General features: G+C 42.9%; 2 protein-coding genes across 4 annotated transcripts in view; one reads left to right on the plus strand and one right to left on the minus strand.

Moving 5' to 3' along the window:
- The window catches only part of slc12a4 (solute carrier family 12 member 4), a 91,347-nt gene extending 82,510 nt beyond the window's left edge, over positions 1 to 8,837 (plus strand). For all 3 annotated transcript variants that reach the window (XM_070438759.1, XM_024137255.2, XM_024137256.2), the window contains exons 15-24: positions 2,101 to 2,220; positions 2,342 to 2,446; positions 2,641 to 2,809; positions 3,068 to 3,263; positions 3,540 to 3,709; positions 3,957 to 4,088; positions 4,464 to 4,571; positions 6,054 to 6,241; positions 7,274 to 7,407; positions 7,763 to 8,837. In XM_070438759.1, coding sequence (XP_070294860.1) covers positions 2,101 to 2,220; positions 2,342 to 2,446; positions 2,641 to 2,809; positions 3,068 to 3,263; positions 3,540 to 3,709; positions 3,957 to 4,088; positions 4,464 to 4,571; positions 6,054 to 6,241; positions 7,274 to 7,407; positions 7,763 to 7,854 — 1,414 coding nt within the window. In that variant the 3' untranslated portion in view covers positions 7,855 to 8,837. The remainder of the gene's footprint in view (positions 1 to 2,100; positions 2,221 to 2,341; positions 2,447 to 2,640; positions 2,810 to 3,067; positions 3,264 to 3,539; positions 3,710 to 3,956; positions 4,089 to 4,463; positions 4,572 to 6,053; positions 6,242 to 7,273; positions 7,408 to 7,762) is intronic.
- Positions 8,838 to 8,896: 59 nt separating this feature from the next.
- Positions 8,897 to 14,941, minus strand: part of LOC112069875 (dipeptidase 2-like) — a 17,767-nt gene continuing 11,722 nt past the window's right edge. The window contains 5 exon segments of the mRNA XM_070438760.1: positions 8,897 to 10,409; positions 10,735 to 10,870; positions 11,072 to 11,147; positions 11,326 to 11,410; positions 14,681 to 14,857. Of these exon segments, the coding sequence (XP_070294861.1) occupies positions 10,185 to 10,409; positions 10,735 to 10,870; positions 11,072 to 11,147; positions 11,326 to 11,410; positions 14,681 to 14,857 (699 nt within the window). The 3' untranslated portion in view covers positions 8,897 to 10,184.

A 14,941-nucleotide genomic window follows, 5' to 3' on the forward strand; every position in this document is an offset into this window, starting at 1 on the left:
GATCCACCATCCCTCTTTTTGACCATGTGACAATTTGGCAAGGAATTGGAAAGTACAGCGGGGCATGGCTGGTCTGCTCTACTCATCCAGCCATACACCCGAGGCGTCCTTCTCTGATGCATCAGCCGTTGCCTGCAGAGTCATTAACAGAGAAAGGGTTAGTGGAAGCGGGAACTGCTGCCATGTGAAGGAGGGGGAAACAGAAGAGGAATCAGCCAATGTAGCTGCGCGGTCAGCCTTAGTGTTCCCCAGAGGAATGTTGTCATTAGAGGAAGAATGCGTCTGACACTTGATTATAGAAACAGGAGTGCAGCTGGACCGCCTCTAAGAGAGACCAAACAAGATTACTGTGTGCAATCTGTTTTTCAGACGAGGTCAAAAACCCTCTATTCCTCTACAATGTTCCAAAATCATGCACAACACCGAACTCAGATCTACAATCAGTGTAAATGTTAACAGAGCAGTCCTTTCCCAAAATATAACCTATTTGGTCAAGCCAAATAGTTCTGCTGCCTGGGAAGATACGTGTGAGGGGAGTCAAGCACTTTCCACAGTTTCCAAAACAGTCACAACAGCATAACCAACTAATTGATTCCCTTTTACGTTTCTCTGGGCAGACCCATCTACAAAAAAATAAAAGTCTGGATTGTCTAATGGGGTGTCTCTCAAGTCCAACCTAGAGCTAGTCAGCTTCAATAGCTAAATCACAGTCATGGTCTTCACCGGTTTCTGCTGCAGGGAGAAGAGTTGAAGGGTTAAGAATGTTCTGATAGTCTAGCAGTCTCGCAGGCATCAAATGAGCCGTTTTTGCCTGTTTAATAATTGCCTCCACCACATGGGGCACATGTACGGTTAGAAGAGACATTGCTACAATATCAGAACATCTCACCAGTCCAGACCACAGCTTCACTCGCCAATTTGCCTCTAATCAACCAGTGGAGAGGGCATAACAGGTTTAGGCAAAGCTTTAATTGCCTCTAATCTATCTTTGGAGAGGGCGTGACCCCCAGAAGTAATGTCATGACCCAAATATTTCACCGGCATAATTGCATCTTACTGGGGGAAACTTTATGACCATTTTCTGCCCAAAAAAATCAACAATGCCTGAGTGTCCTCGTGACATATCTCCTCTGATTGTGAGCAAACCAACAACTGGTCAACATACTGAACCAAAACACTCCCTCCAGGATCAACAAAAGAAGAGAAGAGAAAAGAAAGAAAGAAAGAAAGAAAGAAAGAAAGAAAGAAAGAAAGAAAGAAAGAAAGAAAGAAAGCATGAGCTAAATCAATTACTAAAAAACAAACTACCTGGAGGCACCTGGGATAAAATGGTAACAGTGTTAGGCACCAGGGGTGCTCGTTTACTATTCTAAGGTCTTTCTGTAACGCTCGTCTTTCTCCTCATCTGAAGAGCAGCAAGGATCGGACCAATATGCAGCGTAGTTTAAAGACATAGTCACGTTTATTTAAACGAAGACGAAAAACACTTGAGCAAACTACAAAATAACAAACGACGTGAACAGACCTGAACTTGAGAACAAAACACATGAACGCACGAACAGGACGGAACACACGAACCGAAACGAAACAGTCCCGTGTGGTACAAACACTGACACAGGAACAATCACCCACAAACAAACAGTGAGAACAGCCTACCTTAATATGGTTCTCAATCAGAGGAAACGTAAAACACCTGCCCCTGATTGAGAACCATATCAGGCTAATTGAACATGAACCCAACATAGAAACACATAACATAGAATGCCCACCCAGCTCACGTCCTGACCAACTAAACAAAGACAAAACAAAGGAAATAAGGTCAGGAACGTGACACTTGCACACAACGATATTCACCAGATGGTTTAATTGCAGGTAAAATTGGTGTGTTACAGGGCGAATTCGGGCAGAGAACCAGAGCGCCTCTTTCAACTAATGCACTATGGGAATGATACCCTTTTTGGCTTCTTTTCTAAGAGGGTACTGAGCTTTGTACCGTCTGAGGGTGCTTTTTGGAACGACCACAACTGGTGAAGCTCCTTTCATGCGTCCAATAGTATAGTATAAAGAGTACTACATTATATCTGTGTGTTTCCCCCACAGGGCTCTGTCTTTTCTGGGTATGAGTATGTGTCTGGCTCTGATGTTCATCTCCTCCTGGTATTATGCCATCGTGGCCATGTGCATCGCTGGCATGATCTACAAGTACATTGAGTACCAYGGGTATGTCTGGACTCRTACCCYTCTCATATCATAATTGTATATCWWTGGGTCAKTGTATGAGTTAGCTATTTAGGCCAGAGTATATATTCTGATGCTGTCACTCTCTCTGTCTCTCTCTCAGAGCGGAGAAGGAGTGGGGAGATGGGATACGAGGTTTGTCCCTCAGTGCTGCGCGCTACTCTCTGCTACGGCTGGAGCATGGACCKCCTCACACTAAAAACTGGAGGTAAACATCCTTCCTCATCCATAGTCTTAGATATCCGGTATCTCCAACTTCAGATATGCATAACTACCTCTTCCTCTTCATACATTCTGTACTTTCTCTCACTTTACAGTTTCTACTGTTGTTTTTTAGTTGTTTATTAGTACTTCCAGGTAGATTCTCATGTTCTTTGTCTCTCTTGCCCCTCCACTCTCCAGGCCCCAGGTCCTGGTGCTGTTGAAGCTGGATGAGGACCTCCATGTGAAGTATCCCCGTCTGTTGACCTTTGTCTCCCAGCTGAAGGCAGGGAAGGGCCTGACCATAGTGGGCTCTGTCATCCAGGGACAGTTCCTGGACAGCTACGGAGAAACACAGGCCTCTGAYCAGGTAGGGATAGAGCTGTAACTTATTTCTCCGATAGCCTAATGTGTGTACAAGGAAAATARATTTTGCCGTACTGTAGCTTTATTGAAMCAGRTCAGGATTGTTTGAAGGCTGTTACCTTCCTCGCTKGGTCATACAGTCCACTTTATAAAGCTATAAGAAAGAMATCYAATTTCTGTTGTCTCCTCTGRGCCAATAAGAATAAGTGAGTTTATTACCAGCTTTATGATTACCTGCATTGTCTGCTCTCAACCTCGTCAGGCCGTAAAGAACATGATGGAGATCGAGCGGGTGAAGGGTTTCTGCCAGGTGGTTGTGGCGTCCAAGGTGAGGGAGGGCATTGCCCACCTGATCCAGTCATGTGGCCTGGGGGGCATGAAGCACAACACAGTGGTGATGGGATGGCCCTATGGCTGGAGGCAAAGTGAAGACCCCCGCGCATGGAAGACATTCATTAGTAAGACTCTGATTTACTGTAAACTAGCCTGGTCCTACACATGGATCTGACCCGTTCCCATAATAATATTCCAAACCATAACCTCATCCCAGTTTCTCCATGAGAGCATTGGCCATCTCTATGTTTCTGTGGGTATGGTGCTGTCCTTCAGCCTGTATAGTATTTGAAACATTACGTGCTGACTCTTTAGTTAACTGATAGCATCAGCATTGAACTGTATTACATTACATATTACACAAAGTAAACATATTTACCTCTCTGTMCCCCTCCCCACAGACACAGTCCGCTGTACCACAGCAGCCCACCTGGCTCTGATGGTGCCCAAGAACGTTTCCTTCTACCCCAGCAACCACGAACGCTTCACAGACGGCACCATCGATGTGTGGTGGATCGTCCATGACGGAGGAATGCTCATGCTGCTACCTTTCCTGCTCAAACAGCACAAGGTAAAGTCCAGCGCACATCAATGCAGAAACTCTGGGAGAATTTACTGTTGGCCACCATGACTTGAGAGAGACTAAAGAAGAATGGATTTGTTGGTCAGAAAAGGATCTACATTTACATTTTAGCAGACGCTCTTATCCAGAGGGACTTACAGGAGCAATTAGGGTTAAGTGCCTTGCTCAAGGGCACATCGGCACATCGGCTCTTAACTGCTAGACTACTCCATTCTTACCATGGTGTGTGTTTCAGGTTTGGAGGAAGTGTAAGATGCGTATCTTCACTGTGGCCCAGATGGATGACAACAGTATTCAGATGAAGAAGGACCTGGCTACGTTCCTGTACCAGCTGAGAATAGAGGCAGAGGTGGAGGTGGTGGAAATGGTGTGAGATGTTCCTGCTTAAAGCTAATTATGTAATGATGGTGGAGACGTTGAGAGATGAACCTCCTTAAATCTAATTATGTAATGATGGTGGAAATGGTGTGAGATGTTCCTCCTTAACGCTAATTATGTAATGATGGTGGAGACGGTGAGAGATGAACCTCCTTAAATCTAATTATGTAATGATGGTGGAAATGGTGTGAGATGTTCCTCCTTAAATCTAATTATGTCATTATGGTGGAGATGGGGAGAGAAGTCCCTCATACCAGGAGTCAAACATGCAATGCAACTAAGAGTTTCCATTTTTATATCACTTCTCTCCCCTTAGTGTATTCAATGGTCAGATATTTACATACTACCATGTTAATCATTTCAGCATGACAGCGACATCTCGGCCTACACGTATGAGAGGACTCTGATGATGGAGCAGAGATCTCAGATGCTCAGACAGATGAGGCTGTCCAGCGCAGAGAGAGAAAGAGAGGTACATATTACACATCAACAAACATCCACAGAATTACACCTGTCAGACCAAACATACATAACAATAGTTGTAGACCACAGTGAAGGACATATTGAGCTGGTTTCCCAGAACCAGATGTCTTCTCCTGTATTTAAGCATGCTCAGTTGGAGAATCTCTATTGAAAGTGTGATTTATCCCAGTAGTAGGTTTAATCTGMGGCTGGGAACCAATACACTACATGACCAAAAGTATGACACTGCTCGTTGAACATTTCATTGCAAAATCATGGGCATTAATATGGAGTTGGTCCCCCCTTTGCTGCTATAACAGTCTCCACTCTTCTGGCAAGGCTTTCAACTAGATGATGGAACATTGCTGCCGAGACTTGCTTCCATTCAGCCACGAGCATTAGTTAGTTCGGGCACGGATGTTGGGCGATTAGGGCTGGCTCACAGTCGGCGTTCCAATTCATCCCAAAGGTGTTCGATGGGGTTGAGGTCAGGACTCTATACAGGCCAGTCAAGTTCTTCCACACCGATCTCAACAAACCATTTCTGTAAGGAAATGCTGAAACAGGAAAGGGCCTTCCCCAAACTGTTGCCACACAGTTGGAAGCACAGAATCATCTAGAATGTCATTGTATGCTGTAGCATCAATATTTCCCTTCACTGGAACTAAAGGGCCCAGCCCAAACCATGAAAAACAACCCCAGACCATTATTCCTCCTCCACCAAACTTTACAGTTGGGGCAGGTAGCATTCTCATTGGCTTCCGCCAAACCCAGATTCGTCCGTTGGACTGCCAGATGGGGAAGCGTGATTCATCACTCCAGAGAACGCATTTCCACTGCTCCAGAGTCCAATGGCGGTGAGCTTTACACCACTCCAGCCGATGCTCGACATTGCGCATGGTGATCTTAGGCTTGTGATGGGGTTGAGTGTAGCATGAGTTTCTGGTGCTGCTGCTCGGRCATGGAAACCCATTTCATGAAGCTCCCGACAAACAGTTATTGTGCTGACGTTGCTTCCAGAAGCAGTTTGGAACTCGGTAGTGAGAGTTGCAACCGAGGACGGCGGTCCCATTCTGTGAGCTTGTGTGATCTACCACTTCGCGGCTGAGTCGTTGTTTCTCCTAGACGTTTCCACTTCACAGTAACACCACTTTCAGTTGACCGGGGCAGCTCTAGCAGGGCGGATTAACTTGTTGGAAAGGTGGCATCCTATGACGGTGCTACGTTGAAAGTCACTGAGCTCTTCAGTAAGGTCATTCTACTGCCAATGTTTGTCTATGTAGATTGCATGGCTGTGTGCTCGATTATACAACTGTCCACAACGGGTGTGGCTGAAATAGCCAAATCCACTAATTTGAAGGGGTGTCCACATACTTTTGTATATTTAGTGTATCTACACTAGCATTAAATAAAGCAATGTATGGCCATGCATTTCAAGTCACTCTAGTATGGACATTAGGACATTGTATCGCCTGCACTCTGCCCCCTATAGGCCCAGCTGGTAAAGGACAGACACTCTCTGATCCGTATGGGAAGCCTGTACTCCGACGAGGAGGAGGAGGTGGTGGAGCCTGTAGCTGATAAGATCCAGATGACCTGGACCAAGGAGAAGTACGAGGCAGAGAGGAGGAACAGGKACAACGCACCAGAGAACTTCAGAGAACTCATGAGCCTCAAACCGTGAGTCACTTGTTGTTGGTCTATTGGAAGGCCAGMAGTTTTTCTTGAGACARGTGATCTGACTAGGAAAACCCCCAGGCCTTTCACGTGGTTAGGAAAATCTCCATCCGGCCCCATCTGAGMTATTCCACTCTCGCTAGTCTTCCTTCTTCACTCTCTCCTCCTCATCTCCTCTCTCTCTTTTTTCTMCCTCTGTCATCTTGCAGACAGAGAATGGTTCATCCTTTGAGTGYTGTGTTATTCTGATCACTCTGTCTGTAAATTCCTGTGAGTAATATGTTAWTCTGATCACTCTGTCTGTAGATTCCTTTTAATGATATGTTATTCTGATCACTCTGTCTGTAGATTCCTGTGAGTAATATGTTAATCTGATCACTCTGTCTGTAAATTACTTTTAGTGATATGTTATTCTGATCACTTGGAGTCTGTAAATTCCATGCAATGGATTCGATGGCGGGGTGGGGTGTGCTTTGTTATGTGGACTGCACTTGATGTCTTTCTGCTTTATGACTGAGTTGGTTCATGCTGTCCACTGTTGGATATCTGAACATTAGTCCACGGCATTGTTAAAGGGATAGTTCACCCAAATTACAAAATGACATATTGGATTTCTTACCCTGTAAGCAGTCTATGTACAAGGTAAGACAGCAATCCATGCTTTGGTATAGTTTCCTTGGCACCGTTTCCACATACTAACGTTTTAGCATTTGTGGCACAAATCCCATTAAAATCATGGGACCATATTCACATTTTTTGCGCATCATGTTCAAAACTTCTATAAGGTACTTTTTTGAGGTTCAAAATCAATTGTAGATACTTTCGGATGATTTGGACACGAGTGAAAAATTATAATATCGGTCCCATGACATGAGCATGTGGAAACAGAGCCAGGGAAACTGGGTTGCTGTCATTTGTTGTCCATAGACTGCATACGGGGTAAGGAAACCAATGTGTAATTTGGGTGAACTATCCCTTTAAATAATTGAATGTTCTGGATTGCATTTGTAACATCTGTTTGTGGTTGTGTCCCAGGGACCAGTCCAATGTGCGGCGGATGCACACGGCAGTGAAGCTGAACGAGGTGATTGTCAACAAGTCCCATGATGCTCGCCTGGTGCTGCTCAACATGCCGGGGCCGCCACGCAACACAGACGGAGACGAGAACTGTATCCTTCACTAACAGCTGCTCTCATTGTACTGGACAACACTGGTCTTAGAGGTCTGTGTGGTACAATATTTCATTTTTTAGGACGATTTAGGGCTCATTATGGGGTTAGGGAGTGTAATTTGGGGAGTGTAATTTGGGGTTGAGTGTAGCATGAGTTGTGTTAAAGGTGAAAGAATGAGTAGGAGTAGATGGCCAGCCAGCATACACGAAAGATTTGGCAATGTGACCCGAGATTAAAGACTACTGGCTTTTAAGCTGAACATCAAATCTGTTGCGTACACAGATTTGCAGATGTAATCACAGGTGCAGTGATGCAGAGTTGCAGGTTATAACAGTGCTTAACTCTGGACCAGATATGGAGTTTCTGGAGGTGCTGACGGAAGGTCTGGAGAGAGTGCTTCTGGTGAGAGGAGGAGGACGAGAGGTCATCACTATCTACTCCTGACCTATCAGAAACCACTCGGGTCACAGGTCACGACACTGCCTCGAAAGGAGACATTCCACCCCGACCACAGGGGGCACTGCAGCACCGACAGCAGCATCCAGCCGATCCTCAACATACAGTACATACAAACTGTGCCAATTAATGATGGAATTAAGAGGACTTTTATTGTGGAATTTGAGGACCACAGAAAGCAATAATAATTTGCCTGGCATTTCTGCGGAATGTATTGCCTTCCATGAGGACAGTAGCCTTTAAAGATTACATGCTATAATTCCCTCATGAATCCCTTATTGCCAAGGCAACTAAAGCTTGGGTCATTCACAAACCTATTTCTGCAATAGGAGACCATTAACAACTGCTWCTTTTACACATACATCCATCGAACATGAATTTTCTATGTCGACTGAGTCAGTATTTTTGTATTGTTTGCAGCAAAGAAATMATGGTGGGCTTTCCCTCATCAAGGATTAGCTTGCCAYATAGCACAGTCTTGGGTGGTCCGTATGAAGGCCTCTGTGTAGAGTGCCAATTTGAGTTCTTTTTTCACAACCTTTTTATGGTTMGTGGAATAAAAACTTTTGTATTTATTTTCTTATTTATTTTCTCAACCTTCCCCRGATGAGGATAAGATTTTTCGGATTGTAGATAATGAAATGCCAGTTGGGGTATTTCAACAGATGGCGCAGAGAGTGCTTGTAAATGTGGAGGCCAGAGATTGTATTGAAACATTATTTTACTGGATTATGATTTGTAATTGTTGAAAGAGAAGAGGTTTTAATTCATTGACAATTATACATTACATTTAATCTGCTATTTCTGTACAAAAGTCATTATTATAGGCATGAAGACTACTTKCAGGGCCACCTGAACAGAGTAGCAMATGCACACATTTCCTTTTCTTMCCTGTAGACTGCAAGAGCTGTAAAGGCGAAGAGTATWTATCTGAACTTAGKAATAAAATCATYATTAATTTCCCTATTCAACCAGAATTGAACTYTCTTGACTTCAGATATATCAATGTGTTCATAAAATYAGATGGTAMAAAAACAGAAAACTCAAAGCATTATTTACTTAAGAGAAAGGCAAAATAAATACGATATAACCTATGAATACAGAATACAACATTCCTGAGATGATTGTAGGAGGCATTACAGTATATTAACATGTTACATACTGTTTCACTGCACACCCTTGTGAGYAAATGTTACATGAATGTTAATTTTAAGATGAAATGGTCTTTCTATGAAGCAGTTTCATTGTGAAACCCAGGTTTGTGTGATGGACATCAAGGTCTGTGTCCTCAGAGAAATACAGATAGTTTGTAAATGCCTCAGTATGACCTTGTGGCCTTGATTGTATCATTAAACAAACATAACACAGATATTTTTAGAATGAGATATGTAAAAAGAGTTAAAAGTGATTGTTACATGAAACTCAATGTAATATAGTATAAAGTGCGTGCAGAGCATTGTGTAAATATACAACTCCTTCAAGATCAAAATGACCAAAACTAAAAATTTGGTAAAGTTCTTTGTAGGGAAGATCACATGTAAGCAAGTGACACAGTAAACACGTTAAAGCTAGGCTTGTCACTGTCGGAGAAACATGTTTGTAGTGGATAGTGTATTGTAATACAACACTAGTAGTACTACTAAATAGGTTCCGGTACTCATTTTGGGTGCAAGTAATGTTTATATTTAGGTGCCGGAGCTCCACTATACTTTTGAGCTAATATTCTATAAGAGTAAAACGAGCTCAAGCAGTAGAGAATTTGAGGTGCCGGTACTCAGCTCCAGTGGGCTCCTGCGCAAGTCAAGCACTGCTAGTTTAGTAACACTAAGGCCTAAATTCCTATCAGATCCGTGCTAGCCGAAAACCGGTTGTTTTGGCAGTGTCAAAGGTGGAACTGTGTTAGAACTGCTCCTTATGTTACATTATCGGGGACACTGTCATTGGATGCAATGAAACCACACCGACTTTATATCCATCCCATGCAGCCGCGTTAGAAATTCATGTAGCCACATTACAAGTTCTAACGCGTAATGGTCTATTGTCTACATAGACTGATAAATCCCCCCCATCCAAATGAAAACATGCATTTCATAATATCTATTGTCGATAGAGCCTGCACTTTCTTTTGTCCTTTTGAACATCTAATGCGTAGGGATAATAAGGAAGGGAGTGGTTGGTGACACAAAAGAGCAGCCACACACTTATTTGTCAGCTCACACTGCAGCTACACCTCCAATACTGCCAAAACATCCGCTATGGGGATATCGGTCAACACGGGTTACCACTGGATCTGATTGAATCAAGGCCATATTATAGTCTTAATGGTCCATCAGGACACAGAGGCAGGAGATTAGAATAACCATGGTCCAGACCAGACTCCTGGGGACCACCAGTTCACTGTGGCCCTTGGAGTACATCTGTTCCATCTTTGTCGTCTGGTGGTCAGGTCGCCTGAGTACCAGTCTGCAGGGGTTCTGAACCTCAGCCAAGTCGATCTGAGCTTCACTGGGGAGAGTTCCTTTCGCTTTCTGCCTGTCACGCTCCTGGGGAAGGGATAGAGGGGAGGGAGGGAGAGAGAGAAGTTTACACTGTATTAMGATGCTGTGACAGTGATTCTACTGAACAAGAAAAAACAAGTGGGATTTTCCATGCACTATACAAGGCTCTTTTTCCAGTTCTCAGTTCCCTTCATACCACAAAGTACTCAGATGGACATTCAGTCCCAGACAGAGATGCCTTTCATTCCTGTCATTCCTTTGATGTTACTACTGCGGGTGTTTTTGATGGGCTTTGATACAATACTCACACTGTAGCAGTGAGCCTTTATAACGAGCAAAAACACTGCGCTCTTGTTCCTTTAGCACTCACTTTCTCGACCTCCTTGAACACACGTAAGAAGTTGTGTCTGAGGACCCCGGACAACTCGTTCTCTGTCCAGTGTCTCTTCAGCAGCTCCTGGATCAGAGTGGGATACTTGGACACATCCTCTAATCCAAGAGGAAACCTTCAGACAGTAYAACATAAGGCTATTCAGGCTATGTATTACTCAAACCCTCAGGCCACTTAAAATGCAGCTGCTATCTGTTACCAGCCTACTTACAAAAAAGTGAGTKATTCTYATAGCATTCAAGCTGGAGCATAARYTGGCTGTATTAATGAACTAACGCTGAATGTGCTGCTGTTACTCTGAGGTAAAAGTTCTTACTTAGAAGCTCCATCAAAGTCCCCTCCTATTCCTATTGACTCAGATCCAACCACCTTCCTAATGTGGGTAAAATGGTCTGCAAAAAGTAAGAGGAATATCAGAAGATAAGATAATCATAAGATAAATCATGTGTACACATGTTATTGATGTTCTTGATACTGGTCTTCTAAACAGGTCTTGATTGATAACAAGGCAGCCAATTTTGCGCTTAATTGTTTGATGCCAATAAACACTAATCAAAGGCAACTGCTCACCAGCCACGATGGAGACATTGGCTTGGCCATGGCAAYCCACAAACCCACTGTGCAGATTAACCATGATGAGTCCTCCGTTCTCCTTCTGAAACAACAACACCCAGAATAGAACATAAAAAACATTCCACACRTCCAGTGACCTTCCATCCATGTAGATACAGGGCCTTCAGAACGTATTCACACCCCTTGARGGTTTCCGCATTTTGTTGTGTTCCAGCCCAAATTTAAAATGGATTACATTGAGATTTTGTTTCACTGGCCTACACACAATACCCCATAATGTCAAAGTGGAATTATGTTTTTAGACAATTTTACAAATGAATAAAAAAATGACAAGCTGAAATGTCTTGAGTCAATAAGTATTCAACCTTTTTATTATGGCAAGCCTAAATCATTTCAGGAGTAAAAATGTGCTTAATAAGTCACATTATGAGTTGCATGGACTCACTCGGATTGCAAAAATTGTGTTTAGCATTATTTTTGAATGACTATTTCATCTCTGTACAACACATACAATTATCTGTAAGGTCCCTCAGTCGAGCGGTGAATTTCGAACACAGATTCAACCACAAAGCCTCGCAAAGAAGGGCATCTATTGGTAGATAGGTTTTTAAAAAAGGCAGACATTAAATATCCCTTTGAGCATGCTGAAGTTATTAATTACATGTTGGATGGTGTATCAATACACCCAGTCACTACAAAGATACAGGCGTCCTTCCTAACTCAGTTGCCGGAGAGGAAGGAAAACACTCAGGGATTTCACCATGAGGCCAATGGTCACTTTAAAACAGTTACAGAGTTGAATGGTTGTGATAGGAGAAAACTGAGGATGGATCAACAACATTGTAGTTACTCCACAATACTAACCTATGTGACAGAGTGAAAAGAAGGAAGCATGTACAGAATAAAAATATTCRAAAACATGCATCCTGTTTGCAATAAGGCACTAAAGTAAAACAGCAAAAAATGTGGCAAAGAATACAAAGCYTTATGTTTGGGGCAAATCCAAAACAACACATCACTTAGTACCACTCTTCATATTTTCAAGCATGGTGGTAGCTGCATCATGTTATGGGTATGCTTGTCATCGGCAAGGACTAGGGAGTTTTTTGAATAAAAAGAAACGGAATAGAGCTAAGCACAGGCAAAGTCCTAGAGGAAAACTCAGTTCAGTCGGCTTTCCAACAGACATCGGGAGACAAATTCACCTTTCAGCAGGACAATAACCTAAAACGCAAGGCCAAAATATACACTGGAGTTTCTTACCAAGACGACATTGAGTGTTCCTGAGTAGTCTGGTTACAGTGTTGACTTAAATCGGCTTGAAAATCTATGGCAAGACTTGAAAAGGGCTGTCTAGCAATGATCAACAACCAACTTGACAGAGTTTGAAGAATTTAAATATTTTACATGTGCAAAGCTCTTACCCAGAAAGACTTGCAGCTGTAATCGCTGCCAAAGGTGATTAAAAAATGTATTGATTCAGGGGTGTAAATACTTTTGTAAATTAGATATTTCTGGATTTCAGTTTCAATAAATTAGCAAACATTTCTAAAAACATGTTTTTCACTTTGTCATTATGGGGTATCGTGTGTAGATGGAAAAAATATACAGTACCAGTCAAGAGTTTGGACACCTACTCATTCAAGGGTTTTTCTTTATTTTTACTATTTTCTACATTGTGGAATAAAAGTGAAGACTTCAAAACTATGAAAAAATCATGTAGTAACCAAAAAGTGTTAAACAAATCCACCCTTTGCCTTGATGACAGCTTTGCACACTCTTGGCATTCTCTCAACCAGCTTCACCTGGAATGCTTTTCTAACAGTCTTGAAGGAGTTCCCACCTATGCTGAACACTTGTTGGCTGCTTTTCCATCACTCTGCGGTCCAACTCATCCCATACCATCTCAATTGGGTTGAGGTCGGATGATTGTGGAGGCCAGGTCATCTGATGCTGCATTCCATCACTCCCCTTACACAGCCAGGAGGTGTGTTGGGTCATTGTCCTGTTGAAAGTGCAAACCAGATGGGATAGCCTGTCGCTGCAGAATGTTGAATTCTAAATAAATCACTGACAGTGTCACCAGCAAAGCACCCCTACACCATCACACCTCCTCCTCCATGCTTCACGGGGGGAACCAAACATGTAGAGATCATCCGTTCACCTATTCTGCGTCTCTCAAAGACACGGCGGTTGGAACCAAAAATCTCAAATTTGGACTCATCAGACCAAAGGACAGATTTCCACCGGTCTAATGTCCATTGATCGTGTCTCTTGGCCCAAACCAGTCTCTTCTTCTTATTGGTGTCCTTTAGTAGTGGTTTCTTTGCAGCAATTTGACCATGGAGGCCTGATTCATGCAGTCTCCTCTGAACAGTTGATGTTGAGATGTGTCTGTTACTTGAACTCTGTGAAGCATTTATTTGGGCTGAAATTTCTGAGGCTGGTAACTCTAATGAACTTATCCTCTGCAGCAGAGGTAACTCTGGGTCTTCCATTCCTGTGGCGGTCCTCATGAGAGCCAGTTTCATCATTGCACTTGATAGTTTTTGTGACTGCACTTTTTCCGTATTGACTGACCTTCATGTCTTAAATTAATGATGGACTGTTGTTTCTCTTTGCTTATTTGAGCTGTTTTTGCCATATATGGACTTGGTCTTTTACCAAATAGGCCTATCTTTTGTAAACAACCCCTACCTTGTCACAACACAACTGATTAGCTCAAACGCATTAAGAAGGAAGAAATTCGAGAAAAGTACTTTTAACAAGGCACACCAGTTAATTTAAATGCATTCCAGGTGACTACCTCATGAAGCTGGTTGAGAGAATGCCAAGAGTGTGCAAAGCTGTCATCAAGGCAAAGGTTGGCTACTTTGAAGAATCTCAAATATTAAATATATTTTGATTTGTTTAACACTTTTTTGGTTACTACATAATTCCATATGTGTTATTTCATAGTTTTGATGTATTCACTATTATTCTACAATGTAGAAAATAGTACAAATAAAGAAAAACCCTGGAATGAGTAGGTGTGTGCAAACTTTTGACTGGTACTGTATGTTTAATCCATTTGAATTCAGGCTGTAACATAACAAAATGTAGAATAAGTCAAGGGGTATGAACACTGTCTGAAGGCACTGTAAAACAGGAAATGCAAATAAAGGACAAGTGGATTAAAGAAACATCAAAATATAATTCCAAAAGACTCTCCTGATAAGGAGTAAACACAGGCCACCCACAATGAGTGACCGTGCCGATGGTGGTTGAAAGGGGGAGGGATGGAGGAGTGTTAGAGAGAGAAAGAGAGAGAGAGAGACAGACAGAGAGAGAGAGTTCTTGCCAGGGGTCTCACCAGTTCGCGGAGCAGGTCATCAGGAACATTGCGGCTGTGGTTACACACGGCATGGGCTGAGGAGTGGCTGAAAATAACTGGAGCCTTAGAGATCTGCAGTACTGCCCTGGCTGTGGCCCAGGAACTATGGGACAGGTCTACTATCATCCCCAATCTGTTCATCTCCTTCACCACATCCTGAGAGAGAGAAAGACACAGAGAGAGGGAGAGAGGGAGAGAGAGAGAGAGAGCGAGAGAGAGAGAGAGAGAGAGAGAGAGAGA

The sequence above is a fragment of the Salvelinus sp. IW2-2015 genome, unplaced genomic scaffold, assembly GCF_002910315.2.
Source record: "Salvelinus sp. IW2-2015 unplaced genomic scaffold, ASM291031v2 Un_scaffold1140, whole genome shotgun sequence".
NCBI classification, from domain to species: domain Eukaryota; kingdom Metazoa; phylum Chordata; class Actinopteri; order Salmoniformes; family Salmonidae; genus Salvelinus; species Salvelinus sp. IW2-2015.